The sequence below is a fragment of the Vipera ursinii genome, assembly GCF_947247035.1.
Source record: "Vipera ursinii genome assembly, chromosome: 10".
NCBI lineage: Eukaryota > Metazoa > Chordata > Lepidosauria > Squamata > Viperidae > Vipera > Vipera ursinii.
In genome coordinates, this window is record NC_139520.1 from 14,827,223 (window position 1) to 14,846,255 (window position 19,033).

The 19,033-nt window shown below is 44.4% G+C and overlaps 1 protein-coding gene across 1 annotated transcript in view; it reads left to right on the top strand.

Annotated features, from left to right (window-relative positions):
- Positions 1-3,156: 3,156 nt before the first annotated feature.
- Positions 3,157-19,033, top strand: part of TSHZ3 (teashirt zinc finger homeobox 3) — a gene marked incomplete at both ends in the record, with an annotated part of 86,959 nt that continues 71,082 nt past the window's right edge. The window contains one exon of the mRNA XM_083370284.1: positions 3,157-3,196. Coding sequence (XP_083226410.1) covers positions 3,157-3,196 — 40 coding nt within the window. The remainder of the gene's footprint in view (positions 3,197-19,033) is intronic.

Below are 19,033 nucleotides of genomic sequence, written 5' to 3' on the forward strand. Positions count from 1 at the left end.
CGCGCGTTCTTCTTTGGCCGTGGACTACATTTAGCCCGTCTTCTCTTGATTTCTTTCTTTCTTTCTTTCTTTCCTTCTCCCCCCCCCACTCCTCTCCTCTTCCCTTCTCCCCGCTGTTTTAAACATTCCTGGGGGGGAAGAGATGGGCAGGGCAACGTGAAACTCAGGAGGTGGAGACGCGATCCCCAAGCTGCGTTTCTCGGCTGCAAATAATAATTATAATAATAATTAATAATAAAAAATCCGATTCCGAGCGGAAATATTGGCTGGGCAGCGGCGACCGGTTGAAAATCTCCCACCAGCTTTAAGGCACGCACTGGTAAGTGATGCTGGGGGCGGGGGGGGAAGGAGAGAGAGAGAGAGAGAGAGAGAGAGAGAGAGAGAGAGAGAGAGAGAGAGAGAGAGAGAGAGAGAGAGAGAGAGAGAGAGAGAGAGAGAGAGGGGAAAAGTGGGTGTGATCCCCCACCCCTGGCTGAATGCCTGGAGGCTTTGGGTCTTCCGGAAGTCGCTCGGTGCGTTTTGCAGCAAACAAAGTGCCATTAAGAGTAGTTCTTGGTGTCTCGAGCTCCCCCCCCCCGCTTAGCAAAACGGGTTGTCCCCAGCCGCCCCTACCCAATGCGGAAGGTTTCTTTGGGGACAAGTGAAGGAATTTACCTTGTCGATTAAAAAGGAAGATCCCTCCCCACCCCCACCCCCATCCCCTTCTCAAGTTAGTGCAGGCTCCCGAATTCTCGGGTGGAGAAGATGTATTGGGAGTTGCTGTCAGTGGGGAAGAGGACTTATAGGGCAAAGGAAAGACCCCCCACCACCACCACCCTTTCCCGTCTGGCGGACTGGAACTTACCCGCTTTCTTTCCCCCCCCCCCCAAAGTTGGAGTCCGCGGGACTGTCCCCGTCCCCTTTAAAAGGCTTCCTTTTAAAGGAAGGGAGAAAAGTTCCAGAAGGGAGTCGCGGGGCGGTGGGGGTGCAGGTGGCGCTTTCGCTGGGCCTGTTCTATCTACGTGCAAAGCAATCCACCTCCCACCCTCCACCCCCCCACCCCCACCCCGTGGCACTGGCAAGCGGATGGTTTCTGTCCCGGCTCCCGTTTGTTTTTGACAGATCGGCTGTCAAGAGCCGAACTGGGTGGAAGTCCGCTGCAGGATTTGGCAGAGGGGAAAAAAAAAAAAGCTTTACTGAAATCTTTTTTTGGGGGTGGGGGGGTGGGGAAGTGTTGCAGGAACGTCTCTTTCCTTGTTGAAGGAGGGAGCGCCGCTTCTTTCAATTGGGGGAAGTAGTATTTTCTCCCACCCCTAACCCCCCCACCCCCATCGTGGAAAAGGGGCGCTCCGAGCATCTCCGGAGGCCGAGGATGAAGGGCGCTTTCCCGGAGACGTTTCTATGCCTCCTCGCCCCCCCCCAATTGCAAGAGAGAAGCAGGGAGCGGCATTTTCGGGAAAGGGAAAGCGGCCCTTTTTTTTCTTTTTCTTTTTAAACTTCTCGGGCGCCTCCTCCCCGAGCGAGACCCCCAACTGGCGCGATGGTTTCCCCGCGAAGGGGGTAGACGCGGGTCAGACGAAACCCCGGAGCCGTCCCAAACTGAGTTTGCCGCCGCCTGCCCTTCTCCTCTCTCCCCTTCCCTCCCTCCCTCCCTCCCTCCCTCCCGGCTTCCACGATCTCGACTTGGGGGGGGGGCGGCGAGCGGAGCCGCAAAGTTTGGGTCTCACCTGCAGAGAAGGGGCTCGGGGGTGGTGGGTGGTGGGGCGGCGGGCTTGTCCTCCTCGGCCATTCCGGGACTCCCTAAGCGAGACCCCCCTCTTCTGGCGGATGGGGGGCGAGCCCACCCCCTCCTTCAGATGCTGCAGAAGTGCAGACCTCGCTTGGCGGGGAAAGCCTCTCCCTCCTTTGCGGGAAGGGCGCGCGCGGGAGCGGACGGGGGTGGGCTGGGCTGGGGTGGGGGGAAGCATGAAAAAAAAAACACACACACACAACTTCCTTGGTTCCCAGCCCCGGGGAGCGTTGGGGGGGAGGGGGAGGGAGGGAGGGAGGAGGCGTCCAGAATGGCGCTAGGTTGGCGCGGGGAGTTGCTGGAGCCCCGCCCGCCCGCCTGCCTGGCCCCTCCTCCTTTTCCCGGCTCTGAACTTGGGGAGGGGGATCCGGATGCCCCTCTGCCGCCTGGCCCGCCCCCCCCCACCTTCCCTCTGCCTCCCCCTCCTCCCCCGGGCGCTCCCGGGCGGCTGCAAAGAGGGAAGGCGCGGCGGCACCAGCACCAGCAGCGGCGGCGGCGGCGGCGGTGGCGGCGGTGGCGCCCGGCTTCTCGCGTTTCCCTTCCAGCCGGGAGTCTCACGCCGCCGCTGCTCTCTTTTTCCTTCCAGCCCTGCCTGTTGCCGGAGCCGCCAGCGCCGAAGTGGGGGAGTGGTGGTGGTGGAGGAAGACCAGCCGCCGGCCCCCCTCCAGCCTTGCCAGGGAAGCGCTGCCTCCGGCGCGGCCACGACGCCTGGGGCTGCTGGAGCGCGGCAGCCGAGCGCCGAGAGGGCCGGGACGAAGAGGAAGCGCGCCCGGGGACCAGCGCCGAGCGGATGCCGTGAGAGCTGCTCCCGAGAGCCGGAGGAGGAGGAGGAGGAGGAGGAGGAGGAGGCCCGAGAGGAACGGGGGGGGTTTCCCTCCCCAGCCCTCCCGCTCGTCGGGGGGCTTCTCCGCCTCCTCCTGGCCGCGGGGCGACCTGTCAAACTCGGCCGTCCCGCTCGCAGCAGCAGAAGCAGCCGCCGCCGCCGCCGCTTGCAGCAGCCCCCGCAGCCTCGCCGCCGCCGCCGCCGCCGCCGCGATCGGGGCAGTCCTTGCGCCCTGCTTTCGCGGCTTGCCTCCGCCTCCGTCTCCTCCTCTTCCACCCCAGCGTGCATGCCCAGCGGCGGCGGCGGCGGCAGCACCAGCAGCAGAGCAACAACAACAACAACAACAACAACAACAACAACAACAAAGCAACAACCGCAGCAGCAGCAGCAGCAGCAAGAGCCCCGGCAACCTCGCAGCCCAGCCTGGAGTGGCTCCGGCGGGCTGGGGAGGGGGGTGGGTGGGTGGGCGCCCTGAAGCCCGTCGCCTTGCCAGCCCTGCCAGCCCGGAGACGCCGCCAGCCTCCCCGTCTCCTCCCGGCGCTGCCGGCGGACGCGGCCAGGCAAGATGCCCAGGAGGAAACAGCAAGCGCCCCGGCGCGCAGCAGGTACGAGAAACCGACTCGTCGGGCGCCTTCGGCTTTGGGGGGGGGGGAGGGAGACGGTGCCCTTCTCTCCTCCTCCTCCCCCTGCCCCGGCTCCCTTTGGGAAGAAGGGAATCTGGAGCCGGAGAAGCACCTCCGCTCTTCCTCCTGGCACGGTCTTCTCAACCCCCCCTCCCCGCTTTCTTTTCCTCTTCTTTACTGGCTTTTTTTTTCGTTTTAGAGGGAGGGAAGGCAGGGGAAGGAGAAGGAGTGGGGGCTCCTAGGAAAGACACCCCCCCTCCTCCTGTTTGGAGTTCTTTGCGGGACTTTGGATTTTAAGGGGAAGCCTTTTGGCTCCAGATCTTTACAGTCCCCCTATCCCCTCCACGTGGGCTTCCCAGGGTCCTTCTCCCCCCCCCACCCCCAGTCCTGCAAAGAAAGGATGGTGGAGCTATTTGGCTTGTCCTCTTCTGCCAGTGGAGGTTTCGGGGGTGGGGTGGGGTGGGGTGAGGGTGTGCATTCCTCCGTTCAAGTTTTTCCCCCCCCTGGTTCTTTCTGAAGGGATGAGGGTGGGCTGAAGGACAGCAGCAGCACAGGACCATCCCCATCCTTTTCCTTTCCAAGAGTGAGGCGTTAACAGGAAATGAGAGCAAAAAGATCCTGTGTTTTGTCAGATGATGACAGGCAATACTTGCTTTTTTTGCATTTCCTTTTATACTTCCAGAATTTTATTGTTTTTTTCTTCTTCTTTTGTTCCCCCTCCCATCACACAACTTAACACTTTTTGGGGCTATATTGGCCAAACCTGAGATTAAAAGTGTCAGAGCTATGATTCTAGACCCCCTTCCTTTGCAGCTTTCCTTCCTTCCTTCCTTCCTTCCTTCCTTCCTTCCTTCCTTCCTTCCTTCCTTCCTTCATTCCTCCCTCCCTCCCTCCCTCCCTCCTTCCTTCCTTCCCCTCTTTTCAAAAGCAAAGTACATTTTATTGGCAGTCATCTGTAACTCAGGTGGGCCACAATAGCATCTATGACACCAATTCATTGGCCTGTTTGCCCTCCTGGATTTGATGGGCTGATTGAGGGTTGATCTCCTGTTTGCTTTTCATTCATTCCCCATAAACCTCGAGAAACCACTTGCCATGGTAACAGTGACTCCATATGACGTCAGACGTGTGGCCTTTGAAGCGGGGTCAGTATAACTTTTGTGGGGGCGGTGGGGGTTCACCTCTGCCACACAGAGTGTGTTGTGGGCCTCAGGTTTTACAAGGAGTTGGGCTAACAAGAGGATGGTCTGGGGGTGGGGGGGGGACTCCTAGTTCTTGCCATATTTTACAGTATCTTCTAGAATCTAGGAAGTATCTTGACCTGCAAGAATGCAACTTAGGGAGGTTTTTGCTGGTGGCAATTTTTAAGAAATTATTTGTATATCTAATAGGGCCAGGACTTCACCATCATAACTTATTTCTCCCCAGATCAGGTTTCTGTTTATTTCACCCTTAGCCTCCCCCCCCAAAGGAAGAGACTTCTCCTCTCACTCCCACCCCCCCACCCCCTCGATTGAGCGTTATTTAAACATCTGGAAAGTTTAGAATTTTTCCTGTATAGTGTGTGAAAAGAGATGCACACTCATACACATTTCATCATGAAAATACTTTCTGGATGAATGTGAGTTTTGCTTTGAAACAGATTTGCAATTCCATTTTATGAAATGGAATTTTACTTTTTTTTAAAAAAAATACCATTTTGCTACAACAAAAAGGCCATCTTGCAAAGTCTGGGCCATTTCGAGATGGAATTAGATCTTATTCTTCAGGTTGAACCAACTGTGAAAGTCACACTAAACAGGAACAAAAAGTTTCTAGTCCATAGGCTTTGAGGTTGGAGCAAGTGGGGATGGTGTGATGATTGTGTTATACCTCGGGGTATGGATGGATGTGTGGTTTGCTTGTGACAATTTATTTTCTCTTTTTCTTTTCAATCCAGAACTGGGTATGAGTCAGTTCTGTGTGTGCCTTATTGGGAAAAAGTATATTTTTCTTTAGAGGGCGGGTAGGCTAAATAAAATGCAAGCCTGTTTTGCCAACATGCTAAATTACTTTAAAACAATGATCAAATCTAGCCTGGAGCCTTTCTTTTCTTGTTCAGAAGTCCTAAAAGAGTGCATATATATATGCATATATATATGCATATATATATGCATATATATACGCATATATATACGCATATATATATATATATATATATATATATATATATATATATATATGTAACCCGAATGACCAAAGATCTACATACAAACACCCGTGAAAACATCAGAAAACATATATATATATATATATATATATATATATATATATATATATATATATATATATATATATATATATATATCTGTCTTTATATTTCTATAAACCAAATATCTTGACTTAGTGAAAAAAAATCATTTGCTAAAAAAAAGAGAGAAAAAAATATAGGTAGCTTTAATAGGAAATAGAAGAAACAGACCTTCTCTATCAAAACTTCCCATCAAAATGACTTTGTTTCATATTTGATTTAATTGTCTCTCTCCTGACAGACACATTTATCAATAGCTTAATGGTCAATCCGATGTTGGCAGAGTGAATGCTTTCATTCTTTCTCCTACATTTGGTTTGCTTTTCCTGGATCAAAATAATGCCTTTGGTTGATGGTCCTACGGAGTGCTGGAGAGAAGACATGGAAACTCTGCTTATTTAGAGTAGGGAAAGTACAGCTGCTACTGGGAAGCAGAAATGAGCGTGGAGTTAATGGTGTTCACTAATATCAATATACTGCAAACTACGTCTGTACACAGACCCACACACACACACAGAGATACCCACTCACACCTATATTTGATTTCATAGCTGAAAATTGTAAAATTCACATCTGCTCTTGAGGTGCATTTGAAGGGATGACAATTTTTTCCCCCTTTGTAGTGATAGAGCAAATAATGTGTGAGTATGTAGGTTTACATGTGTCGGAGAAAAAGCACACACAAAATTTACTGTTTTGTAGAGATAATGTGTGTGTGTATGTGTGTGTGTCTCTGTGTGTGTGTGTGTAGGGTTTACATGTGTCGGAGAGAAAGCACACACAAACACACCCAGATGTTCAAGTTGATTCATCCTTCAGGAAATTCAGACTTCCAGCAAGCTGGAAAAATATTCTTGGAAATATCTATTCATCTACCTTCCTACCCGTCTACCCCATTCTCTGTCTCTTTCTCTCTCGATCTCCTCCTCCTCCTCCTCCAAATGGAAAAGTCCATCAGCCATAAAAAAAAAGAAAAGAAAAGAAAAGAAAAGAAAAAGCAAAGTTGTTTTGCTAGCTTCATTAGTGTTCACCTAATTAGCTGTAAACCTGATGGATTCCTGACAGCTTTAATGATTGGAGATGACAAGCTCCACGCAGTGTCATCCAGCGGAATTAGGTTTGGAACTAGTTTGATGTAATCAAGTTGATATTACACAGTCCTGGTTGCCTTTAGTTGTGCATTAACTCAATTTTCTGCTGCAGGTGACAAATGGGTTTTGGTACCTGGATAATCATGTCATAGGAATTAGGGCCCTCATAATGGTCTGGAGTAGAATAACAACAACAAAGCACTCCTGGCTGCACGGCAAGCTTGCTGTGCACAGCACAGGCAGGTGTGCAATTTTGTGTGTGTGTGTTTTTGGCTTCGAGGGTTCACACTACAAGGGAGAAGACTGAATCTGTCCCCAAAGGCTCAGGAATCAGGAAAAGAAGGCGGTGGGTTTGTTGGCTTTAGGTCTGGAATGACAGACTGGTAGATAAAGAGAAGCTGAGAAAGAAGTGCCCGGTGGATTTGAGAAGTTGGGTAAAGGATGGTGTACGTTGAAAGAAGGTGTAGAATAACAGGCTCCTGTTTAGGAAAGCTGAGGATCTTACGTGAATCAACGACAGTCAGGATAATCAGCTTGAAATGACACCTGTTCACGTATTTCTTAAAATATAAAATACTGTCTTTTGGGATGGTGGGAGGAGGTGTGCTTGTGATCATGTTTTGGGGAGAAAATAAAATAAATGATGTTTCTGCTCCCGAGACGTAACTGGAAAAGAGGCCTGTTTTTGCACTGTTAAGGTGCATCCTCGCTTTGATCCTCTTCCAGGGATTTTGGGGGAAAGGTGCTGAGATTAAAAGAGTCAAGGTATGAATCTAGAGAATGTAAAATGAGAGATCCCACCTGAGGCTTAACAAAATGAAAAATAATGTTTGATGCTTGGCAAAACACAACTTTGCCTTGGACAGCAACTGTCTGTGACTTGCACTGTATCCTGGGCTGAGATGTCTTCTCCAGAATTGTGTGTGTGGTGTTGTATGGGTGTGTGTTTAGTAAAACCTTGAAAGTGACTTTTTCACTTTGGGCCACAGAAGGTGGAGAAATGGGATGTTGGTTTGTTTTTCTGCCTTCCCCTATTCCTTTCTTCTGTATTTTGGTTTTTAACAGCCTTGAACCACTTTGGTGATCTTACATCACAGTGCAGTTGGCAACTTCTCAGAGGCACAAAGTGGGATGTGAATGAATGCAACATAGCTCGCCTGAGCTTGTATTTTATAAGTAGCTTTGTGCCAGCGGTTTTGAGCAGCAAAAGATAAGAAGCAAAACAATTTGCTTTCTCTTAATTTCAGATCCTTTCCTTTGCAGCTTGACCTGCTACCTACCTACCTACCTACCTACCTTCCTTCCTTCCTTCCTTCCTTCCTTCCTTCCTTCCTTCCTTCTCTCCCTCCCTCCCTCCCTCCCTCCTTCCCTCCTTCCCTCTTTTCTTCCCACCAGGAAGCTGACAAAACAATTAATTATGATTTCCTTTTGCTTATTCCGCCTTCCCCCCACCCCATTGCAAAGTATGAAGAACAATTGTAAAAAGAAAAGCAAAAGCAAAGCAAAAAGGTGGTAGTGGGCATGGAGTGTGATTCCTCCCCTCCCCGAAGCAATCCTAATTCCATTGAAAAGCTGGCTGGAAAAGAGAATTTTCTGGAATCAGCTGCTAGGACTCCTATTAGCTTGACAGCTGTCAATTAGCTCTTCAGTGTTCTCCTGGGCCACTAGTTTATTGCGTGCAGTTGATGTTGTCATTTTCTTCTCCGTTTTGCCTTGAGCGCTGTGATGAGCTGGAGTGAAATAGTCAATAACTGATGTATCAGCAGTTATTTCTTACATTGGCTCACGAGTCTGCATTTTGCCCCCTCCCCCTCCCGTTTTTAAACCTATACTAAAAATTGTTTTGTAAAGTGATTAGAATGAATTGTGACTGCTGCAGGGTTATGGGAAATGCGGTCTATTGCTAGGTGTGTGTGTGTGATGCGAGTAGCAAGATTAGCTTCAGTTTTCCCTGTTTGTCAAGGCTGCTTCTCTGATCAGGGAGAAGGTATGAAAAGCGAAATGCTGTCTGTGACTTCAGGATCCTTTTCAGAGCAAAGCAAATTGGGGAGTGGGTGAGCTTGCACAGTTGTGTGTACAAATGGGTTAATACAAGTGTGAATAAACAAAGACATTATTTGCACCTTGGACAGAGATAGAGAACCTATCCTGTATATTCCAAGCTGTGGGCATCCCTCTCATTGCTTTATGTCCTGGCCATTTAGAAGGCAATCTGTCTGCAGATTTTATTTACAGTTCGAATGGATCTCCCAGATTCTTAATATTAGGCAAAAAATAGCTACCCTCTTTGAGGGCAACATTACTGTGAGTTAGGCAGATATGCCTATAAACCGTAGCTATTTAAAAAATCACATATTCTTAACATGATTTTCAAAATCATTAAGTATTAGATATAAAAACAGCCACTTCCGATATTAAACTCTAGGAATCCTTTTTTTTTTTTTTAGTGACGCTCCCAAATTATGATCTATTGGTTGAAATATATTTTCTTAAGAAGAATCTGAAGGCGAATGCAATATATGGCATTTAATAATAGTGATATAGACTGGTTCATCTAGACAGATAATATGCAGTTGTAATTAGAGGGGATAGACAGGCATTCATTTTTAAATTCTTCGACACATGCATAAAATTGTCATCTTATCTTATTCTATGACTATTTTATGTTAGCTTGATAAAGTGTCCTGATACATGCACTTAAATGTCTCTAAGCCTTTCTTTTTTAAAAAAACCCAGACAGATTAATTCTAGTTTCCAGCATTTGCAGACTCATTAAATTAATTTCCTAAATCTGACTAAACAGAGAATGTCTTGTATTTCAGTAACACATAACAAGAGGGAGGGAACGCATCATTTGATTAGGCTGTTCTTGTTTTAAAAGATTTAAAAAAAGATTTAGAAAGAAAAAGCAATGGCTTGAATGCTTTGCATGTATAAGACTATGAATTATAATTTGGATGATTTTTGAGGAAGACATAATGGTTTATCTCAAAAATAAAAATTCAGAGTTAAGGATTTCCCTCCTTCCCTCCTTCCTTCCTTCCTTCCTTCCTTCCTTCCTTCCTTCCTTCCTTCCTCCCTCCCTCCCTCCCTCCCTCCCTCCCTCCCTGAGACTAACACATAAGAACAAAATTAATCAAGATACTTCTGAGTATTTGCCAGTTTTCTAGCACCACATAAGTTTCATTACCAATAATGGACTTGAAGAATAATTTAGTTTTTCATGTTATCAGGTGTCTTCCTAACTGATCTCTGCTCTTTTCTTTTGGTCTACAATATATTTTAGATGTTTAGTTTCTTGGTAGAGTGTGTCATATTTCCCAGCTCAACTTTCAGCCAGTAAAAATCTAGCTGGACTTCTTCGAACAATACTATCGTTTTTTACATTTAAAAAAATCCACTTATTTTTGTATCTCAGGTCAGATTTGAAATTATAGCATCTTCTTAACAAGGCTGGTGGTCAGATTGAGTGGTCAAAAGGGCAGCTATGTAGCTTGTATTGGAGAATTGGGAAGGCAGGTGGAAAGCCTTGTCTGAACTCTGGACCAGCATAATATGTTTTGTTAAGAAGGAAAAAAAAGATATTGTTTTACATTTTAAGATGACTGGGATGCATTAATATTCAGTATTGCATTTTCATCATTAAACTGGGTCCAATATCCCACCCTCTCGTGTGCTCTTTGTAGAATTCAGGTTGCATAAAACAGGCCATTTTTTTTAATGAACAATTTAATGTAAATGGGATCTGAATTTAAATTAATATTAATGAAGCTCTGAGTGAATTTATTTTGCATACACAAAGAATTGTGACTCTTTCACCCATATACTTGTGTCTGTATTTAGAAGCAGGTTTTGATAGGAAGGCTGGTTAGTTTTTTTTTAAAAATCTTTTATTCTTTTGTTTACAGGGCACGATTACAAATGTTCTGTAAATGTTTTAATACCTTTGTCTCCTTCTTAGAGGAGCATTAGGCAGAATATCCCTTTGCAAACCTGAGCATTGTTTTTTTTAAAAAAATATCTCCATTTTTAGTAACTCTTGTGGCTCTTTCTTGTTCTAATTTTGACTTTAGTTCCACCCTGATTCCTTGAAAGATTGCCTTGAATATTAGTTAGTTAGCGGAGTGTAGATGTTTCCTCCTTATCTAATATATTATGTATCCTGGGATGATAGGAGGTTTCATAATTAATTCTGTTAAATATAATTGCTGTAATCACTTTGATGCTACACATAATAAAAGTGGATGTAGTAAGCATGTAAAAAAATATAAACACTTTTAACACTTTTGAATCAAGGTCATAAAGCTCATTACACCCGTGCCGTTTGAATTTCGTTTAACCTTCAATTAGTCAGTGCAGCATCTTTTATCATCTCCATGCAAACAAGTGGATTTTTCTAAAAATGAAGAAAGTCTTCCACTTCGAGTATTTCAACCCATTTCTTCTACCCCAGGGCTGGCCTTGCAGAAGATAGGACACTACCAACCGAATAACCAAATGGGTTATTGTGAAGTAGTTATAAACAAAATGGAAACGGAACCTGTGTTATGCCTGGGAGTGAGGCATGATGGGAAACTCAGACCTATGCTTCGGTTCTCTCCGAAGCCCTTCCCACATCCTACATTTAGTTAAAAAGAGTGGATGGCATCCCAGACAGACAAGAGACACATGTTAATGTTAAACTCCCTTCCACTCTTTTTAATGAGCGGTGAATATTTCTTTGGAAATACTGTTGTCCACGGGAAGGAAACATGTACATGAAGATCCTGGATTCTGAGCGAAAGATGTTTAATGAGTCCGTTGTTCTTAATTAGTTGCACACCATGCTTAATGCTGCAAAGGTCACTTGATTTTACGATCTCCCCTCAAATGTGACTTTGTAAGTTTCGCCTCCATTTATATTTTACAGCCTCGAGGAGAGAGGTGAGACGTGCAAAGGAGGGATTGGTCTGCCAGTTGTAGGATGATGGGTTGGGCCCAACACAGGATGTACGGGTGCCTTTGGGCATGCTGGGCGAATTTTAACTTCTGAAAGCTGAACAAACAAAATCCTGGCCATCCTGTTAGCGAATTGTTCTCAAGCGAAGGACAGGGGACTGTTTTTGTTTTTTTGTTTTTGAAGTATCTCTGGGCTTTGTGCCCATGAGTCCTTTTTCTTGCTAGGTCAACCTTGCTGTCTGAGGGCCAAATCTCAGCAGGCGTCTCCGGCAGGCTTGGCGAGAGCAGCTGAGACTGGCAGCCATCACTCATGCCTCCGTGACACCGAGTCTGTTTTTGATGGCAGAGAATGATAAAAAGGCCTGGAACTATACTGCCCCTGTAATCAGGGCCAGCGCTGATATCCGTTTCAACTCTGACAGCTTCTTCCTTTTCTATTTTCACCGCCAAGACTGTCTCAACTCCTTTTTTTTTTTTACTCCCTTTCCTTTCTTTCTTTCTTGTTTCATGTACTTGATCATTCTCAGATGCTGGGAATGAGTCTGTTTCTTTCTTTCCCTTCTTCTTTTTCTTCCCAAGCCCCCACCGGAAAGGGAGGGGAATGCTGAATGCTCCTTTTGGGGCTGGGCAGGTGTGAGGAGGAATATACACACACACACACACACACACACACACGCATATACATATACAGTATGTATGTATGTTATATATATATATATATATATATATATATATATATATATATATATATATATATATATATATATATATATATATATGCTGTGAGCCTGTTGCTAATTAATGTTCCTCCATAAGATTCTGTCGGAGTTGAGTAATGTTTTTGATCTTTATGCCTGATAACTGCATACTTAATGAGATTTCAAAGCTGTGAGTGCAGCTCGTACAATTATTGACAGATGCCTTTTCTTTGCCATTGGGTTCAGCATCATAAATCCTCTTGCGGTAATGAGGTTCAGAAGTGCCACCCTGCCAGTGAGCTAATGAAAGGGGGGGAGGGAGGGAGGGAGGGAGGGAAGGGAAAGGAAGAGGAAAGGAGGGGAGAAAGGAAGGAGGGAGGGAAGGTGGGTGGGAGAGAAAGGAACGTGTGCCTGACACATTTCCCCCCCCCCCTTTTAAAATTTACTGTGCTGGTGTCAAGCTGTGGGACAATTACTTCAAACATGCTAATTTTTATCCTGCTTTCAATGTCAGGCTTGCTTGTGGTCTCTGCATTGCACTCTCTCCCTGCACAGCCCCTTTTCCTCTTCCCCCCCCACTTTGCCTCTCCCTAATAATAAATAAAAATCACATTTAACATTTTTTAGCATGGATCATAACTGTCAAGGACTTTGATAGATGCATGTTCTTTAATCTCTCTCTCTTTCTCGCTCTCTCTCCTTTCAGTTTTTTGGGGGGAGGGGGCAGTTTCCCTTCAGCAGTTGGACTGCCCCCTCCCCCCTTTGGGTGTGAGGAGAGAAAGCATGGAGAGGATTAAAAAAAACACAAAAAACCCCCAACCCAAATCCTTGAAGGAAGAGGAAGGGAATGCACAAACTCCACGGGCCTCTTGTCAGTTTGTCTTCCCCCGAACCACTTGAAACATCGTAGATTTCATTTTAGACTTGAGGAACGAAATCCTGGTGGAGAAGCCTTGCGCTGTGCCAAAGACTCGATTTCCGTTTCAGCAGAGCTATATATCACTGACCCACCCTTCCCTTGTGACAGAATGACAGGTGTCATTTATCAAATGCAGCCTGCCAAACAGCAGGGAGGGGGTGTGGGTTTCGGGGGAAAAGGAGGGGAGAGAGCCGGATGCGAAATCCCAGGGAATTCTTGGGGAGGGGGTGTTGTTGTTGTCTAGCTCCTTTCAAACCGGCTTCTTAGAATGGGGAGGCTTTGAGGACAGATAGATGCCCTCTCTTGGCCCAAAAAGAAACCTTGATGGTTTGGCCTGCTGAGTCCTAAGTTTGAGGTCAAACTTCTAACCACTCCTCTTTTTTGCTTTGGGGGTGGACTTCTCGGTGAAAGGAGAAAGGGTACCATCGACAGGCATCATTCAAAGAGCTGGAGGTTGTGTAAATGAATCTAGGCGAACTCTGTGTCACTTGATTCAGACATACATGATTTGAAGATGGATGTTCTTTAAAAAGAGATTGATGGTGGATAAGCAAGAGTGTGGCGCCATTTATCATTTTGAATATTATTTAGACTTACCGCAGAAAGCTGTAACTTGAGAGTCAGAGGAGCTGGGGCACCAAGAGGTCTACATGTCCACATTTTTGATGGATGGACTCTTTACCCCCCCTCTCATTTCCCCCTTCTCTGCTCAGCTGCACTTTTTCTCTTATTGTTTGTTACCAGATACCACCAGTCGATTGTTGAACAGGAGTCCTTAATCTTGTTTTTAAGGGACCAGACAATTTGTAGGTATGGAAAACAAAGGGCTCATGATAAGAATCTTGGATTGTAATAATTAGGTAAACAGGTAAAGAATAGAAACAGAGTCACTGCTTGTATTATTTTGTACCTGGTGAACTGTAAAGTAGAGAGAAGTCTTTAACAGAGGGCTGAGGAATTTCAAGAGAAGCCCAGCCTTGTTTGAGTAGAACAAATGAAATTTCTCCGGGATGGCCTGGAAAACAGAATGAGCCTACGAAAGTGAAGGTTAGCCGAGTAACAGGGAAATCACTCTTGGCCAACATACATATCTGTTGTGTGTCGAAACATTTGAACACAAACCAGAATGGAATGCCAAATAAGACAGTCTTCTCCATTTTGAAATCTAGTGTTTAAAAAATCAGGTTTTTTTTTTTGTACTTAAGCTTTGTCTAGCTTAATGTCCACCCAAACCTGGATCTCTTTGTGATGGTCTCAAGTAATTTCATATTTTTGGCACTGTTCAAGGGATGCTCTATTGTTGTTGTTTTTTCCCCTTGCACACCCTATTACCATTTTTAGGAAAGTGAAGCCTTAGAAACTGGAGGAATTCGGGGTTCGGACTTAGAATGGTAGCTGTTAGAAACATATATCGTATATTCTATTAGAAACGTATCGTATTTACAATTACAATGTATTCAGAATGGAAACAGTGCAATCGTGTGTGCTACCAGAATTAAGAAATCGGTTAAGTATGAAGTAGTCATTTAATCAGATTTGTCTCTCCGAGCTGGCCTTCCCTGATGCGGTATCCATCAGATGTGATAGGATGAGATTGCAGCTCTTAACATTTCCAACTGAGAGTTGCAATTTCAGGAAATCAAGTTCTAACCCAATCCTGTTAGTGATTCTTCAGGGTTGTAGGCAAAACCACAGATCTTTTATTACCTGGTCCCTGGGACTGCATGCAAGCCATCTGGCCCTGCTCCTCATCTAGACTTAGCAGGAAAAAGATCTCCAGGACCAGCTTATATATATTATTATCATGTCAATTCTTTTGCGGTTTTATTTTCATGGATGACCTTATGGGACGGTCCTCAAAAACTTCAAATGTGGATCCTGGGTTGTTTGAATACGCTATGGCAAACACTTACCTATAGTTAACTGAATTATTATGGCTTGTTTAATTAGCTTAACATGACACAGTGAAGGCTCATCTGACTACAGAAACTAAAATACTTTTTTAGTTAGTGTGTGGTTCAACAAGTAGTGTGGGCATATTTTTATCATGTTGAAATCTGCATCCATGAGCAGCATTCTTCTTCTGTGATGAATTCCTACATTGATAACAACCTTGACATAGTCCTTCTAGAAAAGCAATGTTCTTTTCCTAGGAATTCTGACTTCTTTTCCTAGGAAATCTGCCTTGTAGGATTTTTGCATTTACAGAGTGCCTGACTAAGCGAATGATAGCTTCTCAACAATTTTTGTAAATAGTTTGAGAATTAGATTCTTTAACCGGTATAACTTCCCTGTATCAGATTTTAGATTCCCGTGTATCAAATTTCAGTGTGAACAACAACAACAACAAAAGAACAATAAATAAATCAAGTAAGATTTCTAGTACAGTGGCTTGTTTTCAAGGAATCGTGTTTTGCATTATCTAGTGCAAAAATGGCACTGAGTCATAAGGATAAAAATAATAATAAAAAGAACACCTCCCTTGACTACTGAACTGTCAATTCCAGTTTCATTTTATCTGTTTCCCTATAACCTTGAGTTCTGTTTTGTTACTCCAGAGAATACATTTTAAAGTGAACTCTAAAATCTGCATGTTTTTGTGCCGGCTTTCCCCCAGATTAACAATTTGTTTTCCATTTGGCCCAATGCAGTGCATTTTTGTATTTGCTATTTTCTGTTTGATACGGGGATTTTGTACAGAGCAAATTTCAAAGGAGAATCAAGGTGCAGTTTGTTTACAGGTGTGAAATGCAAAAGGTCTGAATTCCCACTTCTTACCCATCGAGCAGGCTTTCCAGAGAGAAAATCCTTTGATTTGTGCGGTCTTCAGGCAGATGCAGGTGTGTAAATCCATAGATCCATCCAATATAAGTCATTGGCAGAGGCTAAGTACAAACAGCATGAATTCATTCCATGTCTCTGCAGATCAAACAACCCCAAAAGATTCAAAGAAGATTGTGAGTCAGAGAATCAAGGATGGTATTGCTGTCTTCTAGGAATATCCCTCTTTTACCATAAGTTTGTGTGCTAAATTTACTTGGGACATTGTTTTTGGTCTTATGGATACTAGAGAAATGAATGAGAAGTTGTATGTCTATGGAGATTCTCAGTCACTCAGGTTGTGGTTGTCCCAAAGGTGCTTCTTCTAAAAGGCAACTGGGATATGTTGGAGAAAGTCCAGTTGCCTTTTGGAAAAAGCACCTTCGGGTGCTTTTGGCTGACAGAAGAAAGTGAGCTACAAAGGGTGTGAAAATATCCAACTTTGCACCAAGCAGAGTGTAGCCCATGCTAACACTTCTCATATCCTCTGTCTGCCATGCCATGTATGAGCTGAGATAATCACCCTGACCTTATGTATATATATATATATATATATTTCTTCACAAACTTGGTGTCCTCCAGATAGCTTTGAGACTGCAACGACCATCATTTCTAATCAGCTGGATGTAAAGAGGTGGAATAATCCAAACAGACTAATTCTTATTGAATGCCAGTTGAATTTTTGATTGGGGAAAACGCCCCAGAAAACTGGAAGGGAGGGATGAGTGGGTTAGCATGTTAGCTGTATTCCCAGTGTGTGTTTGTATGTATATATGGGCAAGAGGCAAGGAGGGGAGGGACAATTGATAACATGTACAGCTACTTCTGCTGACTGCCGGCTGCTAGCAGTTTGGCAGTTTGAGTCTCACCCGCTCAAGGTGGACTCAGCCTTCCATCCTTCCGAGGTCGGTAAAATGAGGACCCAGATTGTTGGGGGCAAAGATGCTGACTCTGTAAACTGCTTAGAGCAGGCTGTAAAGCACTGTGAAGCGGTATATAAGTCAAAGTGCCATTGCTATCACATCTTTGCACAAATGGTATGACGTAGATGTCAGATATCATGGTGACATTGCCTATTTGTACCTCTTCTCAATAATGTCGCGATACATGTATTGTTATCATAGTAACTTGTTACAGATGTAATCTTGTGTCTTGGTGAGTATGTATATCGATGTATAAGTAAGCAATGCCAGGAGCTGCTATGTATATTATTTATATTCCACTAACGTAACATCATACCTTAGGAATGAATTATGTCATTTCTCTAAACAAGTCAATGTTAAGACTGATTAATTAATGAATTAAGATTAATTCTATCACAGAAGGGAAGCTGATATGTGCTTCAGGCTCAGACCAGTACGTCTGATCCTTAGAGAAACCTGAAAATGGACATTATTTAATTTGATTAGAACACCTTTCGACCCACACAGTCTCATAACAACAGCATTCTCTCTTTCGCACAGAAGAGATATTTACTGATTGTTAGGAGACATAAAGTAGAACCCTCAACTGCTGAGGATATTGATATTGTCAAGGCCGTCCTTGCTGGTCCTCCAGATTTGGGGATTTCAATTCTTAGAATTTCCTGCAAGCCTGATGGTTGCTAAGAATTTAGACTGTTGAACTTCCTGTGTCTGAACTGGCAAAGTTCAATGTAAACCAAGATCAGAAAACTCCAGATATGATTCCTTGTTCTTCCTTTCTGCCAAAAAAGCCAACACAGTGCTAGGCTGCATTAACAGAGGGATAGAATCAAGATCAAGTGAAGTACTAATACCACTTTACAATGCTTTGGTAAGGCCACACCTGGAATACTGCATCCAGTTTTGGTCACCACGATGTAGAAAAGATGTTGAGACTCTAGAAAGGGTACAGAGAAGAGCAACAAAGAGGATTAGGGGGCTTGAGGCTAAAACATATAGGGAACGGTTGCTGGAATTGGGTATGTGTAGTTTAACGAAGAGAAAGGTGAGGGGTGACATGATAGCAGTGTTCCAATATCTCAGGGGCTGCCAAAAAGAAGAGGGAGTCAAGCTATTCTCCAAAGCACCTGAAAGCAGGACAAGAAGCAACGGATGGAAACTAGTCAAGGAGAGAAGCAACCTAGAACTAAGGAGAAACTTCCTGACAGTTAGAACAAATAACCAGTGGAACAGCCTGCCTCCAGAAGTGGTGAATGCTCCAACACTGGAAGTTTTTAAGAAGAGACTGGACAGCCATTTGCCTGAAATGGTATAGGGTTTCCTGCCTGAGCAGGGGGTTGGACTAGATGACCTCCAAGGTCCCTTCCAACTTCTTCTTCTTCTTCTTCTTCTTCTTCTTCTTCTTCTTCTTCTTCTTCTTCTTCTTCTTCTTCTTCTTCTTCTTCTTCTTATTATTATTATTATTATTATTATTATTATTATTATTATTTCTTAATAACATGTCTATACATATGAGGAAAATGGTTTCCTTCTTTATTCTTCTTTTTCGTTGCTTGAATCTACCTTAGATGGCAGGAGGAAGATTGGGTAGACTTGAAAAGCATCAAACGCGAGGAAAGGCTATCACACAAGCAAGAGAGGGTGGTGGATTTGTGTATACTGGAATCCAAGTAATAAATAAAATACCTTCTTACTGGAAATCCCCCAGACTTTTGCAGTGGGGCTTCCCCATTATATTTTGAAGAGTGAATTCTGCTAACTGTCGGCATCATGCATGAATGTTAATAAACCCCAATTGACTGAGAAGCGCCTGAAAATTATATTGTACTTTTCAATCATTGTAATTCTAGCTGTGCAATCACAGCTATCAAATGAGAATCAGGAGTACTGCATGGTAGCTACAAGAGTTTCTCGGCTCATACAGTTTTCCCCCCCCAAATCTTTCCACCGGATTTTTCTTTCTTCAATAGGAATTGCTTGAACTTCCTGCTTTAAACTTATTTAACAGGGACCTATTTTAAAAAACTTGAGCCATTCTTTTTGTAACAGCATTGCATCTTTGAGATTGGGGGGGGGTGTCTAGTTATCCCACCTTCTACTCTTTTAATTCTTTTTACATGACTTATATATTCTTATAAGC